Genomic DNA, 26,573 nt, shown 5'->3' with positions numbered 1-26,573 from the left:
TTAATAATTTGCACCCTTTTGGGACTAATTTAGCCTCTCTGAAAAGCTACCATCATTTCTGTGACAAGGAATGCTCTCTGTGAAGAACTAATTTCAATCTCTAGCTTCTTATTATCACAGAAAGTAGTTTTATGCCATACTGACAATACTCATATTTTCCATTATCCTGTTTTTTTCCATGCAGGACAGAAATGTAAATATTGAAATATTTTCTCTATTTTGTGTAAACAATACAAATGAAGAACACTGATGGTCTCCAAAGAGAAGGAAGAAAAGTATATTTAAAAATAGCAACTTAAGCTTCTTTCCTAAACAATTAAAATAGACTGTTTTCTCTCCAGAATATTAATAAAAAATGGAAGCTTTAGAAATTCATGACACATGGGGCTAAATCAGTCTACTACAGATTTCTAACATGTGTAACTCATGCATCATTTTTCAGAAGGGAATTTAAATTAAATTGAAATAAGAATGTTATACTTACTGTAGCTAATTCATCGAATTTGCCAAAAAGCTCATTCAGCAGCTTCACCAGCTCTTGGGCAGTACACTGTGATGCCAAACTAGTGAACCCCACAATGTCTGCAAACAAAATGCTGTAAAGAAGGAAAAAGACACAGGGATATCAGTACAGAAGACATCTTCAAATTCTCATTATCCTCTTTTATAGCACGAATGTGATCCAAAGCACAAACTCAAACAAGCCTTGAAACGCTACCAATAAAGTCTAGTTGGAACAAAAATGGCAAAGATTCAGGCAAATAGGCTGGTGCTGTCAACTGCTGTAGAGAACCCTGGGAGACTTTCAATGCCTATATACCTATCCTATATACCCATCCGGTGTACATAGGGCAAAGCACCTCATTTATGAGGTTTGCCCATGAGCACTCCAGGAGCACAGAGAACAATTGCTTCTCCTCTTTACAGCTGGGATCTTATCAGCTTGATTCGTTTCAAAGACAGTTTTTGCACTGGTAGAGTTCCACAGCCAAATTGATAAACCTTGCATGAGGTTTACTAAGTACTGAAAGACAGCAGTTAATAACTTGCGTGCGGTAGCTCCATGACGTGGTTTTACTGCTCCTCGTGAGGAGCTAGCATCCACAGTGTCAGGCCAGGCTTCTCTGTACTGTGCTGCATGTCTCAGGTAAGTGTCCAGCTTCCATTAATGTTAGCAAGGTTTTAATGTCCAGCAGTTTAATCTGCCTTAACAATCCCTACCCATCTGTGATGATAAGGGGAGATAGTTGAAAGAAGCACAGATACTACTGTGATAGAGAGAATAAAAATTATTGCACAGATCCTGAAACTCGAGAGTATGGAGCTGTGATCCTTTTAATTATTTAGATTCCTTCATTTGTTGGCAGAGGCCCAGAGCCCACTGCAGAAACCTAATGCATTTATCTCCAACACCCAGACTATAAATGTCAAACAAGTCTTTATTTATGCAAATGCTAACAAACAGTCCTGTACTACATGTCCTAGGTATACTTGACTTAGCTTGCAAACTGTAAGTTAAATTAAGCATTATGTACTCCTCTTCCCCTCAACAAACCTTCACTCTATAGATAAAATAGCAGATGCTAGAAAAGCAGGACTAACAAGTCTACTGTTTCCCATTCACCATAACCAGGTCTGAATTCTCCCATGAAGCTACAAAAAAGAGCAAATACAACTCCTGACTCAGCCACTGTTTCTATAATTTCATTTAACCCAGTTGCTAAAATCTCTTGTCCACCAGAGCAGATTAGGTAACATATCCCAGGACAAAACCGACTCATCCGAAGTTCAACAGCTTTGATCTACCAACAAAGCCTCTATGTTGTCATGTTAATCCTTGGGGCAGCCTCCCCACTCTTTTCTTCTTTGAGTATGCTTTATGAGAACATTGCTCAAGATGGCCCCAGTTGAGGGAAACAATAGCTATTCCATTCCCATGCTGTTTAAACACAACAAAAAGGCTTCTTAAAATAAAACATTCAGCTAATTGACTAAATAGTCAATTTTACTGATTCGTGACTCTCCTATCATGAATGTGAACCCACCAAGTGATGAGTAAGGTAAAAGGCATTAGCAGAGTGCAATAACACCAGCAAAATGCTCTGCATATTTGCCCGTGAAGATCCACTTATTCTCTTAATTCTGGACTGACATCCTTGTTGTTTGACAGCCCTAGGATGGTCTTTCTGGAAATTCATCAGTTAATATCAAGTCATCCTCCTAAATTCCTTGAAGATTTTCAAATGTACTTAAATATGCATCAAGGTCTTTGATACAGTTTGCTTTATGACCCATTTGCTTTATGACCTAAATTCACATCAGAATTCATACAGTTGAAAAAGACACAGAGGAAAAAACAACAACTAGAATTGTTGCAATCCAACACATCATGTAGTTTCCAGGTTTTAGTTAGTATGGAGGGGGAGTGTAGATGCTATTTTATGATAGCAGCTTCCGCTAGCTTCTCTGCCATTTTACGTCTCATCCTTTGCACATTCTACATTTTGACTGTTTTTATTTTTCTATTTCGATTTTAAATACAGCAGTCCACATTTTTTTGTGTCTAACCACATTTACAGTAACAGTAATATCTCCTGCAGCACCAACATCCACTTGGAAAAAATCAGCATTTGGGGGGTTAGGCCTTTGAGGTAATAACAATGTTATCTGTTTACCAAGTTCTTTAACAATGAAGAACATACACATGCACACAAACCAGAAATGTCCAGTGTTTGTGGAGACTATACCACAATGTCTTAACAACTAACGGAGCAACCGTTACACTGCTGACATGTACACTTACATCAAAACCTCTCAATTAGTTAAGCACCGAGCACAGGAAATACATTCATGTACAACTATTCAGTTAAAAGGAAAGTTATTTTACATACGACTACCTTAATAAGTCAGTATGGGATCCTTGCTAATCCTTTAAACATTTTAAAAGAGTATCTAATAATGCTTAGCCCTCAGCATTTGATTTAAAACACTGGTAATTATACAAAAAAGTGAAGTCCATGAAAGTACCCACAATACATAACTGAACGTGTTATTAGGTAAAATATGTAATTATTGTGTGCTGAGACACAGTTGTAGCTCAGTTATGCTTGTGAATTATTTCATACTGCAGTTAACTGTATGTATATATTTTAAACCTAACAGAATATGTTAGGCAACGTGATTACTGATACACTTTTTTGGCATAAGGGTTTTTAAAAAAATTGTAACTGTTTTTTTACAAAATTTGTAACTATTTTTATACAATTTTCTTAAAATGTGCAAAGTATAACTGCTGTGTCTGGACGTGGCACAGCAGATGGGGGCAATGGTGTGACTACAAGCCCTGCCTTTTTTTTAGAGAAACTCTGCTCATTTCTACCACCATGAAATGTTACAACCATAGCAACTGCTGCATTTCTTTTGAATGTAGGCTGAAATACAAACGACCAAAACTGATTTTTCAGCAGGGATGGTAGGAAACAGCCAGTGGATGAGGAGGGGCTTTGCAGACCCAAAGTGCAACTGAGACTGCGAGCCTTCTGCTTCCATGGTCTGTTGCTACTCAGGGGTGGCAGTTCGGAGGAGGATGACCCCCTCTTACACACATGCAGCTCTGATATTCTAAAAATGGCATTGAAACTCATTAGCCAGTTCATTTTATTTTAGCTAGTGCACTGACCAATATTATCTCTTGCATTTCCTCACCTGCCTGCATCCATCTGTTGCCTCTTCCCTTACTACTTAGACTTCAAGTGTTGTGGGGCAGCGCCAACACTAACTCTTTATTGTACGATGTCTAAAACAAATTAGGGCAGCATCTTGGTCTGTGACACAGGGTTTTGACTATGGAGTCAAATTGCCCATCTGATGCAATAAACTTTTCTTCCCCTGTTAGGTCCTGCTCAGGTTTTTGGAACATAAAGGGCACAGAAAGCCTTTATCAGGAGGTGGCAAAATCTGCCACAGGGAATAAGAACAGAAAAGAGAATATAATTCATGCTATGGCCATGAAAATCATAAGGGTACTAAAGAGAGAAATTATAAGATATACAGTGCCAGAATTCCAGTGATATGCCTGAGCTGTTTCCAGGGCCAAACCATATTTTCAAATATATTCAAATATTTTCAAAGTCCAAGTCCACACCTGTTTCTTAGCAGAACACAAATTAACACTGAAATTCCATTTCCTTTGATTTCGTTATATTATTCACGCAAAAGTAATGAGTCTCTTAAATGTAGGCCATGTCTAACATTGATATACTTAGAAAAGTTAAGACAAAGCAACTATAGGAGTGACCTCAGTGTTAAGGCACATTAATCACTCCTGTAAATGCACTCATTCAAGAGCAAAGTAGCCTTGGTTCACTGTAACTTAATCGCTAATTGCCATGGAGGTTCACATCCTCAGAGAGGATTAAACTAGAGTAAACTCGGGCTACCTTATTTATGCATGAAAGAATCTTCATAATGGTATGGTATACAAAGGGACACTTCACAGTGATTGCCAAGTAATTTTATTTAAAAAAATATATATTAGCATATATAGAAACAAGAAGCAAGAAGCTACCCATTAACAATTGTTTCTCTTAACGAGCATTCAGGGATATGACTCTCCCTGCTTTAATTCCACAGAAATCTTAACAATGCCATTGGGGCACTCTGGTGAAAACCCCAAAAAAACCCAATCTCAATTAAACTGCAACTATTAAAGAAAGAAGAGACATGAAAGTGGAAAGAAAGTGAAAACAAAGGACAAAGGTTACTTCTGTTTGTTCAACAGCATAGCTTGCACATGATTCAAGCACTGCTCTCCATGACAAGCAGTGTAAATGTGATGGTTAGCAAGGTTAAGTAGTTATTACAGTGCTAAGCCTGGTGTTGCCTCATTGCCCAGGGGCTCAGCAATGCTCTTACTCCTCCGTCCCATAAGTGCGCAAAGGGACCTCAAGGAACTATCATTCTCTTTGCTTGTGGGCTATACCAAAAACTCTATGCTCTTTGAGATATTCAGCATTTGTCCTGTAGTTTTCCGTCATACCAAGATTTTACCAGGAAGTTCACAGGATCAGGAAGTTTGACTAATCTGGTAGAAACTTAAATCACTTTGGCTTTTAGACAGACAAGTTATTAGTGTCATAAGTTACAACAGCATGTCAATATTCTTACTAAATCCTAAGGGGAAAAAATAATCAATTATCGAGCAGAGCTTTGTCAAACTTTCACTCTGCTCTTGATTTTAAAGTTTGCGTGACGCCATTGTGTTGCAGGAGCAGTGCTGTCCTGGATTAGAGGTTTGCTTGCTCCTAACGCTGCCTGCTTGCTTACAAAAGGTGAGAGGAACATATACTGAGCATAACTAAAGCGCAAGACAGCAGCAGAAGGAGACTAGTTTGAAATCTTTCCTTCTGATGGCTTTATTTGAGATGCAAAACACACTTTTGTTACTGGTTTTCTCTCTCAAGGCAACAGCTATGGTTACCCCTTCCATGACTTAAAACCCACATCGCTCCTGTAACACCTTCTGCTCATAGCTAATAACTGCTTGTTGGTGCAGCTGCACGTGGCTTAGTATTGCCTTTCTTCTTGCAGCGCGCTCAGAGCAAAGCTAAAACCCAGTTTTGACTCTAGCTTTTCTGTGGCTATTTTCTGAAACTTTTGACCAGTCTTACTCTCATTTAGTAAAATAAGCTTAAAACTACTTGCTTTTTTGTATAATGATATTTTAGTTTTAACATTTTTTAAAAATTTATTGATTACTAGAGTGTAGCTTAAATACTCCCCACTGAAAACATGGCCTGTCTTTCTAACATTTACATAGTCACCTTTCTACTTTTGATAGGAAAATTAGCTTATTTCTGACAGAAAGCCACCCAATTTTTTCATTAATAATATTTTATACATAAATGGCTTGTTTTAGTCACCAGTAATACTAAATGATCTTACAACAATTATGTCCAAAACATTTTGAAATATACATAATCTCAGAAAGTTATTTGCAACTGCAAAAATCACCAAATTTGCTAATAAATTTCTTCAAAGGAGTTTAGTTTGCTACAGAACATTTCCTGTTACAGATGCTATGCACTGCATCTTTCCCTCTGATCTTAGAATACTTCCTCCTTTCTTAATGAAACACACCTAGCTTTCTGAAAAGATAACTTTTTCAAAAAAGCTTGAAAAAACATTTCCTCCAATTACTGTGTACAGTAATTGCATCTACAATTACTGACAAACAGTTCCTGCTAGACGCTTCATACACAGACAACATGCCTAAACTCTAGTATCCACATAAATTTAGTATAAGACTGTACGCCCCACAGACTACTGCAACAAAGCATATATGATAGATACCTGTATCTTAATGTGTAAACACAGATTTGTAAGCATTGAAGAGCAGTGTTTTTCTTTTGACTATTCATTTCCCTCCTAATTTATTAATGACACAGACAGATTGAGAGAGTGCACCCTCAGCAAGTTTGTGGATGGCACCAAGCTGAGTGGTGCAGTTGAAACGCTACATCCAGAGAGACCTTGACAAGCTTGAGGAGTGGACCCATGTGAACCTCATGAAGTTCAACAAGGCCAAGTACAAGGTCCTGCACCTGGGTTGGGGCAATCCCAAACATGGATACAGACTGAGGGATGAACGGACTGAGAGCAGCCCTGCAGAGGAGGACTTGGGGGTACTGGTGAATGTAATACTGGACATGAGTTGACACTGTGCGTTTGCAGCCCAGAAAGCCAATTGTAACCCAGGATGCATAAAAGGAAGCATGGCCAGCAAGTTGAGGGAGATGATTCTTCCTCTCTGCTCCACTCTCATGAGACCCCACCTGGAGCACTGCGTCCAGCTCTGGGGTCCCCAGCACAAGAAAGACATGGACCTGATAGATTGGGTCCAGAGGAGGGTCACGAAAATGGTCTGAGGGCTGGAACACCTCTCCTATGAAGAAAGGCTAAGAGAGTTGGGGTTGTTCAGCCTGGAGAAGAGAAGGCTCCAGGGAGACCCTATTGTGGCCTTTCAATATATAAAAGGGGCTTATAAGAAAGATCAGGAGGGACTTTTTACCAGGGTCTGTAGTGACAGGACAAGGAGTAATGGTTTTAAACTAAAAGAGGGTAGATTTAGATCAGATACAAGGAAGAAGTTCTTTACTATTAGGATGGAACAGGTTTCCCAGAGAAGCTGTGGATGCCCCATTCCTGGAAGTATTCAAGGTCAGGCTGGTCAGGGTTTTGAGCAACCTTATCTAGTGAAAGATGTCCCTGACCATGACAGGGGACTGGACTTTAAAGGTTCCTTCCAACCTTCCAACTCATCTCTGTCACAAAAAAGGAGTTGAGCTGGTTCAGCACAGGCATACAAGTTACATAACATCATTATATCATACTCCTTGACTACCTGGAGCATTTCTGTGTTGACAAGCCCTGAATCATCCCTCCAGGACCTTCTGTATTCCCGTTTTCTCTCCTGTGATCCCTGCAGGCAGGCATAGCCAGCACCTGCCCAGTGACTCTGCAGCTGTCCCGCAGCACTGCAGGAAGCTGCTGCACCTGCTAAAACAGAGCGTGGAAAGCCTGTGGCTTGGCTGAAGAGATTTAAGCTGCTTCCCAACTGTGAGTATTGACGGAGCAACCCTTTTCTATGTCACTCTATGGGGCGTTCAGAAAGAGAAATCCTGCCAAGTTACACAAGACATTTAAGAGCTTGTAGGTGGTAAATGTTCACTTTTAACAGCGCTCATTCATCTGCTTTGTGCACTTGAATAGTCCTGCTGGTTTCAATGGAGCCACTTGTATAAACAAATACTCAGCAAAATAAGGAGGGATTGTATGCCCTGTTTTTTCTTTCCACTTGGGTCATTTGTTTAATTAGAGTACAACTTATAACAAGAATGATATTTTAACGGCACATGCTGCCTCAGAAAGGAACCTGTAGGGTTTTTTTTTTCCTTAAAGATTAACCATAAGGGAAAATTATTAATAATTTTATCTATAACTCACTGCAATGATGAAGAAACAAATGTTCTCAAAAAATTAAAGAGGGCTGTTAAAATGAAAAACAAAGGAAGGGTTGTCTTTACAAAATAATCATTCATGAAAACTAGTTCATTGTGAAGTCTTATGAGCTCAGAAAGCCTACACACAAAAGCCTGTTCATAGGCGTCATGATCACTGCTTTTTAAAATGTTGGAACGGGTAAGTTAAATTCAAAAGTTTTTTGAGTTCTGATGCTTTCTAGAAGACAGGACAGATCAGAAATATTTACATATAGATAGCTGCAGACTGTGCTCTGGCCTCAGACTGGGTCACAACAACTTCTAAATGGCCACGAGGAATCTTTTTATTGGTAGCTTTGAATCAGGCAGTGTGTTGCCTGAAATTAATATATCTTCTTACAAAGCAGCCAGTTTTATTTCACACTTGTAAAAATTAGGCTAAATGAAATTGCTGTACCAGAGGCTCAAGAAATTGGTAGCAGTTCACTGTTCACTTTCTGTTTCTCTCTTGAACGTTATTTGAGTTACAGAGCAGAGTGAGAAGTTGTCTGTTAACATACCAAGTCAGCCATATCTTCATCCATGCGTGTGTTGAAACAGTTTCATTAATATCTAATGGAGTGGGAAAAGTCCGTTTCAAAACAGACAAACAACAAAACGCTCCATACAGGGCATATATTTGAGCTAAAACACAACTTGAAATTACTTAATATATCTGCATGGAGAAATTCAGTCAGGAGTAGTGTGTTTTTACAGTAGCCATGGTACATATACATGTGATCTGTAAATTCCTCAACCCTGTAGGGCCAGACAAGGGATAAGAAAAGGAAATATTAATCCTACATTACTTAACCTAATCTTGGGAAAGAGCTGTCTCTTGTATGTTACAAACCATACTACTGAGCATCACAGAAGAGCTGTTCTGTTGGTGAGTCTTCACATGTAAGCTGACATCTGGTCCTCACATCCTTCATTGTGACCTTGGCTGGGGTCACCCCAGTAAGATAACACCTACACTGTGTTGAAATGGCTCCTGAACTGTATATGGACTATTTCCTTCTCATGAGGCACAGATATTATACTGGTTGTGATTATTTTACCTTCCTGATGCTTGAATTTAGTGCCCTCACTGGGTTCACGCTATAATAATTTTGGATGTGTATTTGCATGTCTTGTTTTGCATATTGCATTTGCATTAAGTTGTTTGTTTCCATTTAAAACACATGCACTCATTTCCTACTGTACAGCAATTCTGTTCAAAAACTTTACAAGGTAGCAGATATACAAAAAGCCTCATTTCTTCCTCTTTGAAAAAAAAAAGCCGTATCTTCTTCAAGATCATTGGGTAATATTCAGGTATTCCACACAAAACGTAGGAAAAGAAGCAGCTTACCTGTAGAGTGAATAATTTGTTGGCAAAGGACTGATTTTTATCAGCTTGTGACAATTCCTTTTGACCTCTTCTTTGAGAAGAAGAGAAATATATTTGCATAGAGAAATATATTCTGTTTTAACCACTACCCTTTACACAGTGTACACAGGAGATAATAAAACTTGCCTGGGAAAGATTTTTTGTTCCTTTTTGCACATGCACAAATACGTACAGAGGGTTGGAATGGATAACAACCTTTTCTTGTACCATTATCTCACTTCCAAAAGTAAGGTGAATTTGGGCCTAGTGATCTTTCTCTTTTGACATGAAACTGCTGCTGAACACAGAGCTTTGATGCTCTTCAAATGTTAACAGTTAATGGATTGTGAGAGAGGAGAAAAAAGTAGTTCTTTCCGTATGTTTCACTTAATCTTCAAATAATGCAAAAAAAATGACAGAACCACCACAAAACTGCATTAGGAGAAACCAAATAAAAGGAAGGGGAAAAAATGCAAATAAAGGTGATAAAAAGTTGACATAAATAAACAAAATATTCAGAGAAATTAATTTAAAAATATAAAAGCTAAATGAAAAATAGTTACAGAACAAGAAAAGAAATATCTCAAGTGGCCAAACAACATTTCAGATTGTGGACTGTCAGTATTTGTTTCTGCAAAGCTCAAGCAGTAAGCATGAGCATTGTGCAAAGGACCTGCTTCTACTGGAACTAAATTATAAAAGTTCAAGCTCTGGAATTGGAGGAACATGGAGGGTTCAAGCTTTCAGCCTTTCTCTGCACTTCTGGCACTTTCAGTAAAGTTATATAACAGACCTTCCCCAAGTTATGAGCTTGTACATGTCTCTCTTAGCAGGAATTTTTCATTTGCTAAATGCGAGCATTTTGGAGGAGAAAAGGGTTTTTTCCCCACAAACCACTACAGTTCCCAGGGCCCTTGCAAGTTCCTTTGATGGCACTGTCGTTCTGCATAGGAAGCCATCTATTCAGTGCTCCTTTATGGGCCATATTCATTGATGCCCTTAGAACAGTCTCAAATGGAAATATAAAGTAAGTTTTAAACTGGCTCCCTCTCCACACGGAAATCTTCAATTGGTGTTGAAGGAGCTTAATGCTTTGTACTGCAGAAAGAAACATAAAATCCTGGGTACTAAGGTGGAGGTCTGAAGCGATTTCTAAGTGAAGAGGGTTATGTGTGAGCAAAATCAATTCCTCTCTTTACTACAGATCTGGGAAGAGCTCATCGAAGCGTGCCACAACACTGAGGGCTCTGCCCTCAACAGGGAGAGGCATATTTCCATTCCCTTCCCAAGGCGCAGTCAGCTGCAGGCCGTCATTCAACAACTATTTGATAGCTGGTAAAATATTTACCAACTAATTGATAAACCAGGGCTGTTGCCATGGTGTATCTGAAATATGCCAGTATCTTTTCCCAGTCCATCATTCACTTCTTACAGGGGAATATATATATATCCACTCTAATATATCCCCCTGTGTGTTTCTGGGAGAAGGTAAAGAAGGTAGCTGTATGAATCTCTTATTTTTCACAAGCAAGATCTAGTGCTTAAAGACTCTGGTTTTTTCAGGCAGCTACTTAGAAGACTGAAACAGATGTTTTTTGTTGCTGGTGAGGTTTTTTTTGTTGTTGTTGGGGTTGTTTTTTTTTTTTTTAATAGGTGAGGAGTGAAAAAATCATGCAGTTTACTAATTGCATGTGTACCTCCTCCAGCCTATCCTTTCTGGCAGATAATGTTCTGACACTTCCAGATACTTGCTGGGAGAAAAAGAAAGCATTGCAATAGGAAAGGTAAAAGTGCAGCTCATTTTCTATTTTCCACTGTGTAGTTTTGGGGTTAAAAACTCCAGGAACTTAGAAAAATAGAGGGGCTTTTTGTTTGTTTGTTTTAATAGTGGTGTTTTACAGAACCTTTGGTGTGAAGAAGGCAAGTCATGAGAATATGGGAATGGTCTCTTAGGTCTGGCTGGTATAGCACTGAACTGCCACTACTCAAAAGAAAAAAAGTTGTTTTCATCTCCTTAAAAAGGTAAAGCACAGATCTTATTATTGGCAATGACCACCAGCAGCACTTCTCGGAGGGATGCTGTAGTGCTGTCCTCCACACCGGTGTCAGTACCGCTCCTGCAGGGAGTTCCCCTGCATCGTTCAGATCTGCAGAGTCACACAGCTCCCGGGGCGAAACTCTGGTCTACCGGGACCTGCTAGCAACCGCTTGCTGGGTATTTACTGGGACACTATGCCCCCCCTTATCTTTTTTTTAATACAGTAGTTGCATTACTGAAATAAAATGTAATACAGTTTCTTATAGCACAGATGGTGAGGGAAGGTCTCCTGTTTTCAGTTCTCTTCCCTGAGGATCCTTCCTTTGACGTTAAAATAAGACCATCTTACTTTGCCTCCATTTGCCCCAAAAGTACCCTCTTAATGTGAGAGAATGAATTCACCTCTCCAGACAGGGTATTGAGGTTCAAAATCTTTTATGAACTCCACATCGAAGCAGTGAGTAAGCCACAGCAGCCTTAGAGGTTATGTGAAACACCCTTTCACGTAGACAAAAAAAGGGTACTCCTGAGGTTACATTTCAAAAAGCGCACGAGAGGACTCAGAAGCATTATAATCAACCAGTCCAGCTGCAAAGCAATGCCGTTTAAGAAGACTACTTACACTGTAACCAATGCAGACATCTGTGACACATACAAGGTATAAATGTACTAATCAGGATATAATTATCATTGGCTTGCCTTGAACCTGAATATAAGTGCAACCAACAGTAGTATACCTGTATTTCATAGCATTGTGATGGCATAACTAGATACAACTTTTATAAGTATATAAGCAATGCAATCACCAAAGGGACAAACAAAATAGTAGAAGGCACCCAAGCAACAAAAATCTGGCAGGCAGCAGACAAGGTAAGCACAAGTGACTGCAAATAGACAAGACATCATCCAAAGATGGAAGAATGGCAAGAAAAAGAAAAAAAGACAAATGGTGTTGGTGGGGAGGCAATAGAATAAAAGCGTGAGGCATAGACAAGGAAAATTGGAGAAGGAGGAAGACAGCCCACTTTGATCTTGAATTCTCTCCTTCAGGAGTTCTCAAGCCTGACTTTGGCAACTGAGAACCATCAAAGACTGTAACCAACAATGCTAACTTTGCAGCATCAGCTCTGGGGTACTGTACACATACAGCTAACTTTGAATTGATTGGTAAAGACCAAGAGTTTTGTATACGTAATGATGATGATCAACATTATGTAAGATTCAACCATTAGCAAGAAGTGAGCTGCTAATCAATAAATTCAGTAATGTTTAATTTTACAGCGTAAAACTGACCTAATTTGTCAGTCTTCTAAACACTCCCATCACAGCCATCTCTGATTCCCTCACTGACATAAATGCTTTCAGTTGCAACAGCTTAGTCACTAGGAAGCGGTCCTTGCAAATATTAGAGTCAGCTCAATGGGAGATAGACTGAACCCCAAGAGAAGGAACTTGCCAGTGGATGAGGGAGCGGAGGAGGTGCTAAGGGAGTTTACTCCTTTGCCACATGAGTACATGGTACAAACCAAGGCAGCTCTGTGGCATCACTTGTTAAGTCTGCACCTTGCTTAGTGCAAGGGTGGCACGAAGTAAACCTCTTTGACACTGTTTTTGGTGTGAAAGCAAGGCACTTGGAGAAAAAGTAGCTATAAGCAGTATGATAAAACAACACCAATCAGACAAGGCCTTGGCAGAGAAGAATAGCAAATGAGAATGCACTTTAATAACAACCAGTATAAATGAGGGCACTTGCACAACAGTCTGTTACTGAACAAGATCAAGAAATAGAACTGAGCCTTAGTTAATAACCTCTGAGGAGGAATGCTCATATGATAGGAACAGATACACATTTTTTTAAGTTTACATCACACTTTCTTTCTGTATTTCCATGCTATTACCCAGAAAATCTATTGCATTAAAAGTAATCCATCTTACTATCAGGAAAATATAAATGTGTAAAAGTTACCATGCAAAATAAGTACTCCTATTCACCCAAAATATAATACAGTACAAAAAGAATGACTACTCATTTGAAAAAAGTTGTCTGCCTCCCAGCACTACTATTCTAAGCCATTTATTGATTCACCATTATCTTCTGAGAAGACTATTAAGTCTTCCTAGTGGGCCCCTTCTGCATAAATGACAAATCTTCACTGTACTGCTTGTTGTTTTTTTCTCTAAGACCTGACTGCAATTGCACGTCACTGTATTTCCACTAAGTATTTTCTGCTTTAAATTATTTCATGGGCTACGTCAATCCTACCTAACGTTGTCATGCCTTTGAATGTAAATCTTGTGGAAAATCCTTTCAGGAGGCTTCAGGAAATCTTCCTTCATTTCCATTGCAACATTCCTGGGCAAAAGACTCATCAAGAGACGTTCCTAGAAGAAAATGTAAACAACATCAGTTTTGTGGTATAGTGTGTGACCATTATTCAAAAGTTTTAAACTAGCAAACTAGACAATCTTTTCCTAATCTAGTCTGCTCCCTGAGAATTTCCACTGCATAAATAATATGAACCATTTCTCTCAAATTTCTGCAGCCTGTGTGGGTGTCTTTTTTAAGTCATCTGCACTAACAAAAAAAAAAAAAATCAAAAAACTATACAGAAAGGGAAAAGCCAGCTTCAAGAGCAGATAATTGTCCATAATTTTCATTAACATCACAATGCTAATAATAACAACTTACTTTATTGTTAGTAGCATTTATCTGTCTGGGAAAGACTTCCCAGGATCATTTGCTATCCTTTTGTGTGTCCTATTTCTGAATCTAATGAAAGTGTTATGTTACAAGGACTATGACAGCTGGTTATTAAACAGCAAGAGTGGATAATAGATTTATCCACAGTCTGAACCAGCAGAACAGTAATAAAGGTACAGTTTTAATGGCATCTTATCCAGTGTGGCAATGTCTGTTCCAGCCAGCTCAGTAATGGAATGCATCAGTACAAACCCCTGGTTAAACACATCTCTTCTTGCTATATCCACAGAGAAATTTTTAGCATGGGTCACTGACTTGCATAAAAGGGACCTCTAACATTTTGGATCTTGTCAGTATCGACTATAAAGGCCTATGTAGTCTTTCCACATATTCTGGCCCATTCGCAGGTACCACCTGGAAAACTTGCAGCAGGTGTTCTTCGGTGTTGTAAGGTGTCCTTAGATACCTACTTAAGTTTTGTTTTCATACAGAAAACACTTGCCATTTAAAATGCTGTTCCAAGCTTATCCATTAGACCTGCTAGCTTCAGTCATAGCAACAGTCTGAATGAATTCACATAACCACATCCGATCTGATTCAGGAATCCCAGGTTTCAGAGAACACGGGGAAAGGCTCGAGCAAGGAAGATGTACCCTTGGTGGAAGAGGATCAGGTCAGGGAATACTTAAGCAAACTGGACATACATAAGTCCATGTACACGTCCTGATGGGATGCACCCACAAGCACTGAGGGAGCTGGCAGACGTCACTGCAAGGCCACTCTCAATAATCTTTGATCAAACATGGTGACTGGGAGAAGTGCCTGAAAGCTGGAGGAAAGACAATGTCACTCCTATCTTCAAGAAGGGCAAGAAGGAGGACTTAGGCAAGAAGGAGACCCAGGGAACTACAGGCCAGTCAGTTTCACCTTGACTCCTGGAAAAGTGATGGAGCAGCTCATCCTGGAAACCAGGGCGGTTGGACCAGCTGACCTCCGGAGTTCCCCTCCTACCTCAACTATTCTGTGATTCTGTTATCTGATGATCGACAGACACCATAATGGCAGCTGCGAGACATCACAGAAGTGCAGATCTTGGCCAAACCACATCCTCCTTTTATTTAAATGACATTAAATAAATAAGGAGCAACAATTAACACTGAGAAGAGGGTATCAGCACAGACGAGTGCTTTGTGTTGCTCACATGCACACATTCACCAGCTAAAACCACCAAATAATATTCAAAGTGTTTCTAATTTTACCATTTCTTCTGGAAGAAGACACATTGAATATTTATGTCACCAAGGAATAAGTTAAACTTTGCAGAACTGCCCTGGTACTTACTTTAGACTAAAGTTCCTTCATATGTTTGTGGCAGTTCATGTGAACTTAAGGCTAAGGATCACTAACTATTAACTATTTCCTATTGTTCTCATATGAATACTAAGAATATTGCAAAGAATATGATGGAATTAAACATTTGTTAACAGTTTATGCATATATCAATTTCAGATTAACCAAACAGTCTCACATCTTGGTAGAAAATGGTTAATTACTATAATTTTTATGTTAATTTAATTAAGTATGCTTATATCTCCACAGCAGAATTATACTTGGGTAACCCAAAATTTGGGTTAAAATCCAAACCAAATAGTTTTGTCAACAATGGATCTTATGAAGCTCTGTTGCCCACTACTTGTGTCTTGCAGTTGATTTACTGTTTTAACTGAAATATACTGAGGTTGCAAAATGAGCTGACCACCTATCAGACAATGGAGAATCCACACAAGAGAGAAGTTTGGACTGATGGTTAAATTCTCTGGTGCTTAAGATGGTATAAACTCCAAAGGATGCTGGAATTTCGTAAGTATTATCCTGGATGCCAATTTTATGATGTCTGATAAGGACTAAATGTTCACTGTAGCTTCTCTTTAAGTAAGCATATTAAACAAGATCTTTGCCATTTTGCTGAAATGGATAAGTAAATTCCAAAGCTGCTATGGAGAAAGAGTGGGATTTCAGCTTCTGTTTCCTAGAAAGTCAGACTAAAACAAACAGATAAATAACCAAGCAAAAATTATACTGACAGACTCTCACAGAGACCAACACTGACTGAATAGTTCTTCTATGGCCTGTAAACACAATTACAATACAAGATGTGAATAAAAAACTCACAGGTAACTTCTTCAGTGCATGGCAAATAGCACAGAAGCCAGGGAAGTAATAACAATCATTACTGTGAAGGTAGCACTGGAGAGCTGCAGGATGCAGCACTTGACAGTCTTGAAACCTGCAGATGTCAGATGTGTTAAGGGAGGCTACAAAAATGGTGATTCCTATACGCATTAGCTTGACTATTACAAGACCTGAATGGAGCTTATGAAAATCCTATATCAAATTGTTGTGGCTTGCTTTTTTCATTAGAAATTAAAAAAAAAAAAAAAAAAAAGATGGGTTACTGAGGAAGAATTGTAGAGTCTTTACAAAGAGGGTTAGCAGCCTCAGACTCACCAAGCGAGGAAGGACTCAATTATGGCTTTCTCAAAGGGCAACCACTTCTGACCTTTCAGGCCAAGAAGGGAAGTGGCATCGCGGCTGTAAAGAATTGTCACTGCAGGAGAGACTGGAAAATGTAAGAAACAACCCCACAATGGAAAGTATTGAAGCACTGAAAATAAATGAAAGACAGCATCTAGCTCTCTAGAAAAAATGTAAGAAAAGTCTCTTTTATTTTGGGCAAAATCTCATCTGTCAAGCAAAGCAGTATTGCCCTTCAGGTCAGCCTAAGGAATGATCAAGGACTCACAGGTTTGGAGCTGCAAGAGTGAATTCATGTATGCCAAATACAGCTGTTGGAAGGTTTGGGAAAGGGCTCCACCTGGATCTCTATTCAGCAAGTCCTACCATCGTTGTCTGATTTTTTTTCATTTGCTCCTGTACGGCTGATCTGATTATAAAAATAATCTGAAAACCAGATTAAAAGGAAAACTAGATGTGCATGGCTGCATAGTGCATTTAATGGAACAAGTGACAGCATTGAAGCAAGGCCAGTCACATTTGTGGTGACATTCACGCTTGAGTGGTTGTTGCCTCTGACGGGGACGGGTGGTGACAGAAAAAAATTGAGAGAGTGAGACAGGGAGCACTAATCAATTAGCAACAACTTTGACTAGAATAAAACAACACTCATGCTGCAGACCTTACTGGTGACAAATGATGTTGTACTGAGGTAGCCTCAACATCTGGCATATTCCAAAACACAGGGCCTAGTAGAGAGAAAAATGTTTCCACATTTTCACCTTTCTCACTGATCCACAATGCTGTTTAGGCTTATTACAACTGATTTGTACCCAGAAAAGTAAATCTTGGCCCGGTGACCAACTTATGCTATTTTAGGAATTTGTACTCTCTTCTTCTCCTGCTGTAAATCTTAACTTAGCATTAACATGGTCGAAAGTGAAATTGCATGCTGAAAAAAAAGATTCTTTTCAGAGATTGTAATTGTCTGTCAATGATTTTGCATTCCCTGCACAAATCTCACTAAGAAAAGAAAATGACAGTGGAGGACCTGTATCTCCTTCATTCACAGCATTTTTCATTAAATTTGTATTTTAAATTGCCAGTCCTAGCCTGGGATCTGGAATGCCAAACTGGGCTGCCTCTGCCAACTGTCTTATCCTCATTAATGAGGATTTCTGCACCATTAATGAAGACTTAGTTAATTTTGAAAAGGACACTCAATTTAGAAAAATATCCAGATTTCTTTCTCCCACAGAAATGAAGCAGTACTAGAAATAAGAGAAGGAACAAACATTCATCTGGCTCCAAGGCAAGTCAAAATGTGCATACCAAGCCAATTAGGAATTGCTCAGTGTTACCTTGGCACTATTCAACAACTAGCACCATTATGCACATGACAAAGAAGGAAAATATGCAAAGGCAAAGAAATGGGGGGAAAAAAAAAGTTTCCCATTGTTAATGGCCAAAAAGACTCTATATTACTACTTGTTTGGAACATTCTCAACCCTAACTACAAGTACAAGCTCCTGTACTGCAATTCTCACTCCAAGTTGGACCTGGGGAAAAACTTTAATAGTCTTGCAGTTATTCAGGACATGGCTAGACAAAGCCGCAGTTGACCAGACCTGGTGTTGCTGGCAGTCCTGCTTTGAGGGGGTGGTTGGACTGGATGATCTCCAGAGGTCCCTTCTGACTGTTGTGTACCAAGAGGGACAACAGCACAAGGATCAGGAGTGGAGGGCGCCTGTGGCTTCCTCGGGAGGCCTGAAGGCATCCTGCCACCTTACCACACACAAGTGTGGCTTCTAAAATAGCAGGGGAGCTCAAGGCTCAGCACCCTCTAGCAGTAGTGTGATTTCTCTTTCCTGAGAGGGGAAGCGGAAAAAAGCAAGCAGACAACAGAGACTGTTGAAGCAAGTTTCCATCATCTGCACGCTCTGTTCTGCCCCTACGTTCTCTTCAGTTTTCTCCAATTTGGAGGCTTCTCAGCACAACTCCCTCTCCCATTCCCATAGCTGGCCTGAACAGCTTCTCCCACCCACAACCCAGCTCTGCTTTTATGGGAGTCCCCAGTGCATGTTCCTAATAATTTCTTGCGCCTGTCTCCAAATGAAGATGCCCTTCCCCTCCCATTTTGAATATCTTTCTTCTTTTACTGCTTCTTCCAAATGCTTATGACTTTCTCAAAGTCCCTTTGAAATTTTCACCTTGATTTATAATAATTTCATGCAGCTCCCCAAACAATACTACCCAGTCCAATACCACATTCTATTCCTATTGTGCAAAATGATTTATTTTGACATCTGTATGGGAAATGACTGTGATACATTTTCAAATTCCTTCAGCAAATTGTAAATCATTTATGAACCCACTCTCCCTTCATCAGAAAAGAAGACTGAAATGCAGAAAATGTCTTAATGTTCCCAGCCAGCATCCTCTCCTTTCTTTCCTATTGTCTGCTGTGCAGTTGGATGACCCCTCACAACTTTCTACCTATAAACTGGATGCACTTGCTGTGCTTCTCCATGCTAAATTGTATTCCTGTAGATTATCATATGAGATAAACAGAAAACAAAATGGAAATCTCATTTATAGTCAGTGCAGACTAATTTATCAAAGGAAACGGTTGTTGCCATTTTTTCTGAGATACAGAAGCGAAGCAATCAGAGGAACTGTAGCATTGCCTCAAAGCTGCAGGCTCTCATGTTTCTCTGGTTCTTTGAATCTCATTGCTCCTTGTCCTCTCATGCTACTGTATATGCACATTTAGTGGAATTCATTTGGAGAATGAAGTTACAGTCTGGACCTGCTGAAGGGCCCTGCAGAAAAATTTACTGCTTTGCATGTTTTTCAGTCCCATAAGAAGATGACTGTAATGGATGCAACTCAGTCTCTTTTAGTCAGCTTTGTTGGGTGCCACCTGAACTGCCTTACAGCCAGCCTGCTGGCACTGCTGCCCTCACCTGCCAGGGAGCCTGGGCCCTACGCCTGGCTTGGCAGAGAGCTCTGTCTTGTGGAACTTGCTCAAAATGGGACTCAGAGGTTCCCAACCTTATGCTAGGGAAAGCAGTAACTCTGGATGGCGCTCCAGATCCTGGTCCTTTCTCACACTCCCTGGCACTGAACCACATTATTCAGCATAGATTGCATGCCCGTGGTCCACTGCTTTCTGCATTTTCATAAGGACTTTAAAAAGAAAGAAAGAAAGAAAAAAGAAGCAATGTAACAATAACAGGTTTGGCACCTTTGTTTCCTGGCTGATAAAATATGAATATTTTTGTTTGTTATAGTAACACTCCAGCAGTGATGGCAAATAGGAGAAGGAGCTCACAAAAGAAAGGAGCATTTTGATCATCTACTCTACAAGGTTTTTTACAATACAAAACATGAAGTCTAACCCACCAATTTTTGCAGTCTACCACAGATCTTCTTTTGTTATCACTCTACTTACATGGAAAGTGCCACCATATTTAAAAAGCATTTTTTTCCTGGAGAAGACAAGCATCAGACATGCACATAAAATATTAATAAGACTGTTTCAAAGTCAACTCATCTATATAATTTTGAGATTCAGCTTCTACTTAGCTGGGACTCCAAAGTACATCCTAAATATTACCACCTGCTACCTAATTATACCTTGATAAGTTCACTCTTGCATAATTTTAAAAGCTACTGCTTAGTGGGTTTATGGTCTCTGTCATCCCTGTATTACACTGCACAGCCATTTTAATTCCCTGTAAGGAAAAGAAAAAAAAAGAGAGAGAAAAGAAGCCTAGTGCAATGCATGGAAGAACAACTTTGTGTAAAACTACTAGGATTCATTTATACTTCCTGTAAGCTGGAAAACAAAGACAGCAGATTTCATTAGTGAATTATTTTAAATTAAACTATGCTATGCCCTTTCTTTCTACTAAGTACAAGAAAAAGCACCGTTAAAGATGGTGATTTTTTAAAAGCCACAAGGTGGCAATGTTTCAGAACGTTCCTGAGATTTCTTGAAAAATTGTATTTATCAGTAAGTCATTATTACAATCATAATCGTAAAAGACCATCCATAAAGCTGCCATCTAATGCACAGATTTTGAGTGGTAAGAGGATGGCTAACAACATACAGTTATGGTAGATGATCAATATACTATGTACGAACTGCAAGATGGATTCAGGATGAGTAGACCTGTACCAGACCAATTTGACATCTTTCTATGGTTAACTTATTATTTTTGTTTAAATAAAGGAAATACAGGATATATCATCAGCATAGTCTTTAATAAGGCATTGATAGGTTCCACATGGAAGATTATTAGTTACAATGGAGAAGGTAAGACTTTGTGAAAGAATTAGGGGAGGGTGAAGTCTTGGCTAAAACAGAGAGAGCAATGGGCAGTATGGAGTGCAGAAGCATCGGGCTGGAGAGGGGGCATAAAGAGACCATAAAACAGCTCGAAGGTACAAAGTTCACAGGATAGCATACAAGAAATGGAATGATAATGAGAAAAACTCAGCAGTACATTGTGCCTTTTAGGTACCATCCACAAAAAACACGAGATAAAATGAGTTGGAAACCTCTGCATGTAGAAAAGCCCCAGATACCCACTGACCACTGAATGACTGTGGTGTATTTATGTGACGCTACCCTAAAAAGGCAAGTGTGATTCCAGAATGGACTGGAAGATTGCTAGTAGGACAACTTGAGATCACCTCCACAAATCTTGTTCAAACAGGAACAAGAGTACAGAAATGAACAGGGATGTAGAGGATGAACAGGGAAACTAGAAGTATAAAAAGCATAGCCTGTTTTCCTGGTTGCCCTCATACCTGCTAAATCAGAATGCTCTAGAAATATATCAGTAAGGATTAATCTTCAGAAAGGCAAGCTAACAGCGTTGACACCAGATATAAACTGGCAATGAATAAATGACTGCAGCATCAGCCTACCATTCATCTTTTTACTTTCACCCCATATCCTTAGTATTCACTCTCTGAAACATAACTGGCAAAATTCAATGTATCCACAAAACCATCACAGAAAACTTGACAGGAAAAGGATGATACTCATTTCAGTTAATGGAAATCTTCCTACTGGAAGCAAACTTGAGCAAGAAGAAGCTAAATTCACACAACCAAACAGTGCCTTTATACTTAAGGCATCTTTATTTGCCTCACTGTAGTGCAGGCAAGTAGCCATACAGATATAATCAGACCATTCTCTAGAGCAGATAATTTGAAACCCTCCTTATGCTTGGCTGGGAAGAAGGAATAGCATTTCTGCAGTACATTGCTAGGGACAGGTATTTCTCGACTCCAGCAGTGATTATCTCTTCAAAGTGACCCCTTCAAACTAGGTGTGGAACACCGCATTGTTTGTCTCTTCTGCTTGGTGAAGGCAGAAAGAGACGGAGGAAAACAAGACAAGGCAGGGAAAAAAAACAAAGCAGTGGCAAAACTCTTTGCCTTTCTGCAATGAACATGGGGAAGGAAAAGACAGGTCTGAAAACTTCGCTGGGTGCAACCCAGTGACAGAATGATCAGCAATTATGGAATCACGTCCTTAAAACACACATTTCAAATATACCCCAACTCAGTGCTCTTCTCTTGAGGAACTGGAGTTAGGAGGTAAAGCATATAGTCTCAACACAAACTACTTATTTTAGTCTTGGTCACTGTTCTGTTCAAAAGATGTATGGGTCAGCAAAGACATGCTACCAACCGTGGAAACATTTAGAGAAGGTTAGTGGGTATGGGAAGAAAGCATAAGGAGGGTTTATGGTATACTTGAAAATATCTGCTAGGAAAACAAAAAAAAAGTCAAATGGGAGTTTTTGAAGTTTTTCTTATTTATTAAATGTTAGTTTAATAAATGTCCTTGTTTCTAGCTATCAAACTCCAGTAGGATTTTAATAAGCAGGTTCTTGTGGGTATATCAATGAAGATGAGACTATTTTTTGCACAGAACAGCCACTGAACATACTGTTCTAAATCTTCCTATGTGAAAAGAAAACATTTTGCCCATTCTCTTGCAGAGTCAGGGAGGCCAGGTTTCATCTTTCAGTGAAATGATCCCCTCATAGCAGCACTGACAGTATGCATATGTGTTGAGTATATATGTTAAAAACAAAAAGACACACTTAAAGCACAAGTTCCAAAAATTTGATTTCTTTATAAAAAGGCTTTTCTGATTGTCCTGGTTTCGGCAGGGATAGAGTTAATTTCTTTTCTAGTAGCTGGTACAGTGCTGTGTTTTGGATTTAGGATGAGAACAGAGTTGATAATGCACCGATGTTTTAGTTGTTGCTAGGTAATGCTTACACTAGCCAAGGACTTTTTAGTTTTCCATGCTCTACCGACTGAGAAGGCTGGAGGTGCACAAGAAGCTGGGAGGGGGCACAGCCAAACTGGCCAAAGGGACATTCCATACCATGGGACGTCATGCTCAGTACATAAACTGGGGAAAGCTGGCCGGGGGGGCCGCTGCTCGGGGACTGGCTGGGCATCGGTCGGCAGGGGGTGAGCAATTGCACTGTGCATCACTTGCTTTGTGTATTATTATTATTATCATTATCATTTTATTTCAATTATTAAACTGTTTTTATCTCAACCCACGATTTTTTCTCACTTGTGCTCTTCCAATTCTCTCCCCCATCCCACCGGGAGGGGAGGGGAGTGAGCGAGCGGCTGCGGGGTGCTCAGTTGCCGACTGAGGTTAAACCATGACACTGATTCAAATGAAGAGGGGCCTTAAAAATGATCAGAAAGAGTACCAATCATTTGCCAATGCTGTGATCAGAGGGAACACAGAAGTGCCAATGCAATTCATAGGCAGGCCTGCAGCCGAGACACATGTGAGCTCAGGTTTGCTAGAGGCTGAAGCACCGCACAGAGCGATGTGTTCCACTATGAACAGGACTTGGACAACAATCCTGTCATTGTATCTCTCTCTCTTCTTTTCTTCTGAAGATGCTAGGAAGATGGCATCACAAGCAGCATCAGCTTCACCTACGCTACCCCCTTCCAGGGTAAATGGAAGAGCAGAGCTTCACTGCTTACCCCTGCTGTACTAAGTTTCCTCTACAGTTACAGGTTCACCTCTTTCCGGTCCACAGCCATGTCTGGTTCGTTCCACCAATGTAACACTGAATACTTGGGCTAGGCACGTATGTATTCCTCGGGAAGTGAAAGTCACAGAGTTCAATCTTCAGCAAGGTAGATGCATCCCCCTCTTCTGCCTTCACTAATCCTCCAGTCCCCAGCTAGTGGGATTTTTCTCAAAGAACGTGCTACATGTTACAGCTCAAGATGGTACTGGGACTGTGGCACTCTGCTTTTCCTCTGCCCCATGAGATATGACATGCTCCCTCATCACACTCCTTCTCCAAAACCCAGATATCTCCACCAGCCCCACATAGATACGTGGCAAACCTGCTGTGGTCTGCTCTGGCACCTTGCTGAGAAATGGGGCCAGCGCAGGGGAGCAGGGGGAGAAAGGCCACAGACGTCTCCAGTCCTCTTTCCTTGCTGCTGGAGCGGACACTCTGCAGCTGAGGGTCCAGGATGGGGGAAGAATCAGAGGAACATTAAGGACACGCTGCTGCACTAGTACTGGTGCTTCACAACTTTGCTATTATCTGATACAGCACACATTTAGAGCTGCAGTAGCCACTCAATATCAGTACATGCCCTTTCTTATTACAGTTTTTTGCCTGTGGTGAAACAAGCAAGAACTCTTCAGTAAAGATAAACTTTTTGATTGCTAGTGATAGAAACTGAGCTCAGTAGTGGGTGTAAGCAGACTAAGGATTTTAAAAAACCAGGAACCTCAAGTCAAAAGCAATAATTTTAGAACCTAAAACTTATTAAGTGGTAAGCAGTTAGCATTTCCTTTTTCAAAAACCACAGATGCCTTTAGTATAGCAATATGAAAGCAAATCACAGCACAAAACAGTAAAATGAAATAGATGCCAAAATCTCCAGAGATTAAGATAGAATACTTTGCTTTGAAAAATCTAGAATTTTTCTAATCTAGATTAGAAAAATCTAAAAGCCTTTGTCCTTTGCTACTTGCCCTCATTTTGTCTTCACAGAGCAGGGAAGAGAGCCTAACCCATCAACAGAAAATCTCATTGCCTTGCAAAGAGAAAAAACAAGGACCAACCACAAACATGGTAAGGAAGCAATGAGTGTATTCACTCACTTAAAATAACAAGTGTGACTCAGATTTAGTTCCTTATTACCTTGTCAAACTGGGAAATTCCTAAGCAAATGTGCCTGAAGGGAAGCTAAACTCCAAATGAAATCAGTTTATATTGAAGAGGTAACAGGGAACAGACACCTTGGAAAGAATTTAAATTACATGACAGATGGAAGTTCACTCTAGAATGGCAAACCCGAAAAAAAAAATTACCTTAGAATCTATTTTTCTTGCCAGTTAATGGGATGTGGTCTAGCTCTTTTCCTTCACAGAAGGTTGACCAAGAGGAACAGGCAAAACGTCTATGAGAGTACGTGTGTGCAAACAGCGTATACTGTCGCACACTGGAATGAAAGCAAAGTGCCCAGCTCAGTATCCTGTTCATGGAGATAATCTGTGCTTAAGCAGTAATGTAGCAACTCTGGAACCATTTGGCAAACTGCACATGTGGCTAGGCCAGCTGCTGTAATGTGAAGCACGAAAGTGGCAGAGCTGCTGGTCTGTGGTGGAACCGCCTTGTGTTTGAAGAGTGGCACAGGAAAAGTTGTGTCAAGCTTGTGTTAAAGCATTAGCTAGCTTTTTGTTATAATTAAGACACTTCTAGAAGTGAAAACAGTTCTGTGGACAACAATAAAAATACATGTACGAGAACTTTCCTAATGACATTTTAAAGCTCCCTATGAAGTCCTACTGCTGAGGGAATCATTCCTGAGGTTGCATTACTTTATACTGTGGCATCCTACCAAAATACATAAAAACATTGCATGAGTGTCCACACAGCACTGCTGTCATGGATATTGCTCTAAATTTAGAAATCAGCCATAAGAAAGTACTTTTGAAGTATTTGTCTTACTATTTCACTTAAGGATCTGATGCACTACAGCCAGTGTTCTTACCTATGATAATTTGCCTTAGCAACTGTTATCCATGATGTTATCTGTTGAAAACTGTATAGTAGTGTATTTTTAATCATCTAATGACAGGTTTGTATGCTCTTATTTATCCCTCCTCCTCCATTCTCTCTAATGGAAAATACACGGAGCAAGTAGGAAAAATAAACTGAAAAATTCACAAAGACTCAAACAATACCAGTATATTTAATTGACAGTTGTTTGAAGCAGAACATATTTGAAATTTCCCAGTATTTATTTCAAAACTCCGAACAGCCAAAGCACCAACAGGTTTTAGAATGATACAACTACTATTTTTTAACTTATCTATTTATGTTTGTCTACTCTACTCAATGTAAGCCAGCATCCATTACAACATGTAAGAGTTTAATGTAGGTGGCATGACTATATGACATACATACATCTATGTGTGGTGGGTTGACCCTGGCTGGACACCAGGTGCCCACCAAAGCTGCTCTATCACTCCCCCTCCTCAGCTGGACAGGAGAGAGAAAATATAATGAAAGGCTCCCGGGTCGAGATAAGGACAGGGAGAGATCACTCACCAATTACTGTCGCAGGCAAAACAGACTCGACTTGGGGAAATTAGTTTAATTTATTGCCAATCAAATCAGAGTAGGGTAATGAGAAATAAAAACTAAATCTTAAAACACTTTCCCCCCACCCCTCCCTTCTTCCTGGGCTCAACTTCACTCCCAAATTATCTACCTCCTCCCCTCCAGCGGCACAGAGGGACGGGGAATGGGGGTTGGGGTCAGTTCATCACACGTTGTTTCTGCTGCTCCTTCCTCCTCAGGGGGAGGACTCCTC

The 26,573-nt window shown here is 39.8% G+C and overlaps 1 protein-coding gene across 1 annotated transcript in view; it reads right to left on the bottom strand.

The window, feature by feature from the left end:
- ADCY1 (adenylate cyclase 1) overlaps nucleotides 1–26,573 on the bottom strand; it is a 171,902-nt gene that overhangs the window by 77,887 nt on the left and 67,442 nt on the right. Inside the window, exons 6-7 of the mRNA XM_009285327.2 lie at nucleotides 13,713–13,831; nucleotides 485–596 (exon numbers count right to left, since the gene is read on the bottom strand). Of these exons, the coding sequence (XP_009283602.1) occupies nucleotides 485–596; nucleotides 13,713–13,831 (231 nt within the window). The remainder of the gene's footprint in view (nucleotides 1–484; nucleotides 597–13,712; nucleotides 13,832–26,573) is intronic.

This window comes from Aptenodytes forsteri, unplaced genomic scaffold (genome assembly GCF_000699145.1).
Source record: "Aptenodytes forsteri isolate BGI_AS27 unplaced genomic scaffold, ASM69914v1 Scaffold44, whole genome shotgun sequence".
In the NCBI taxonomy this organism is placed as follows: domain Eukaryota; kingdom Metazoa; phylum Chordata; class Aves; order Sphenisciformes; family Spheniscidae; genus Aptenodytes; species Aptenodytes forsteri.
This window is presented reverse-complemented; position numbering and strand designations above follow the sequence as displayed.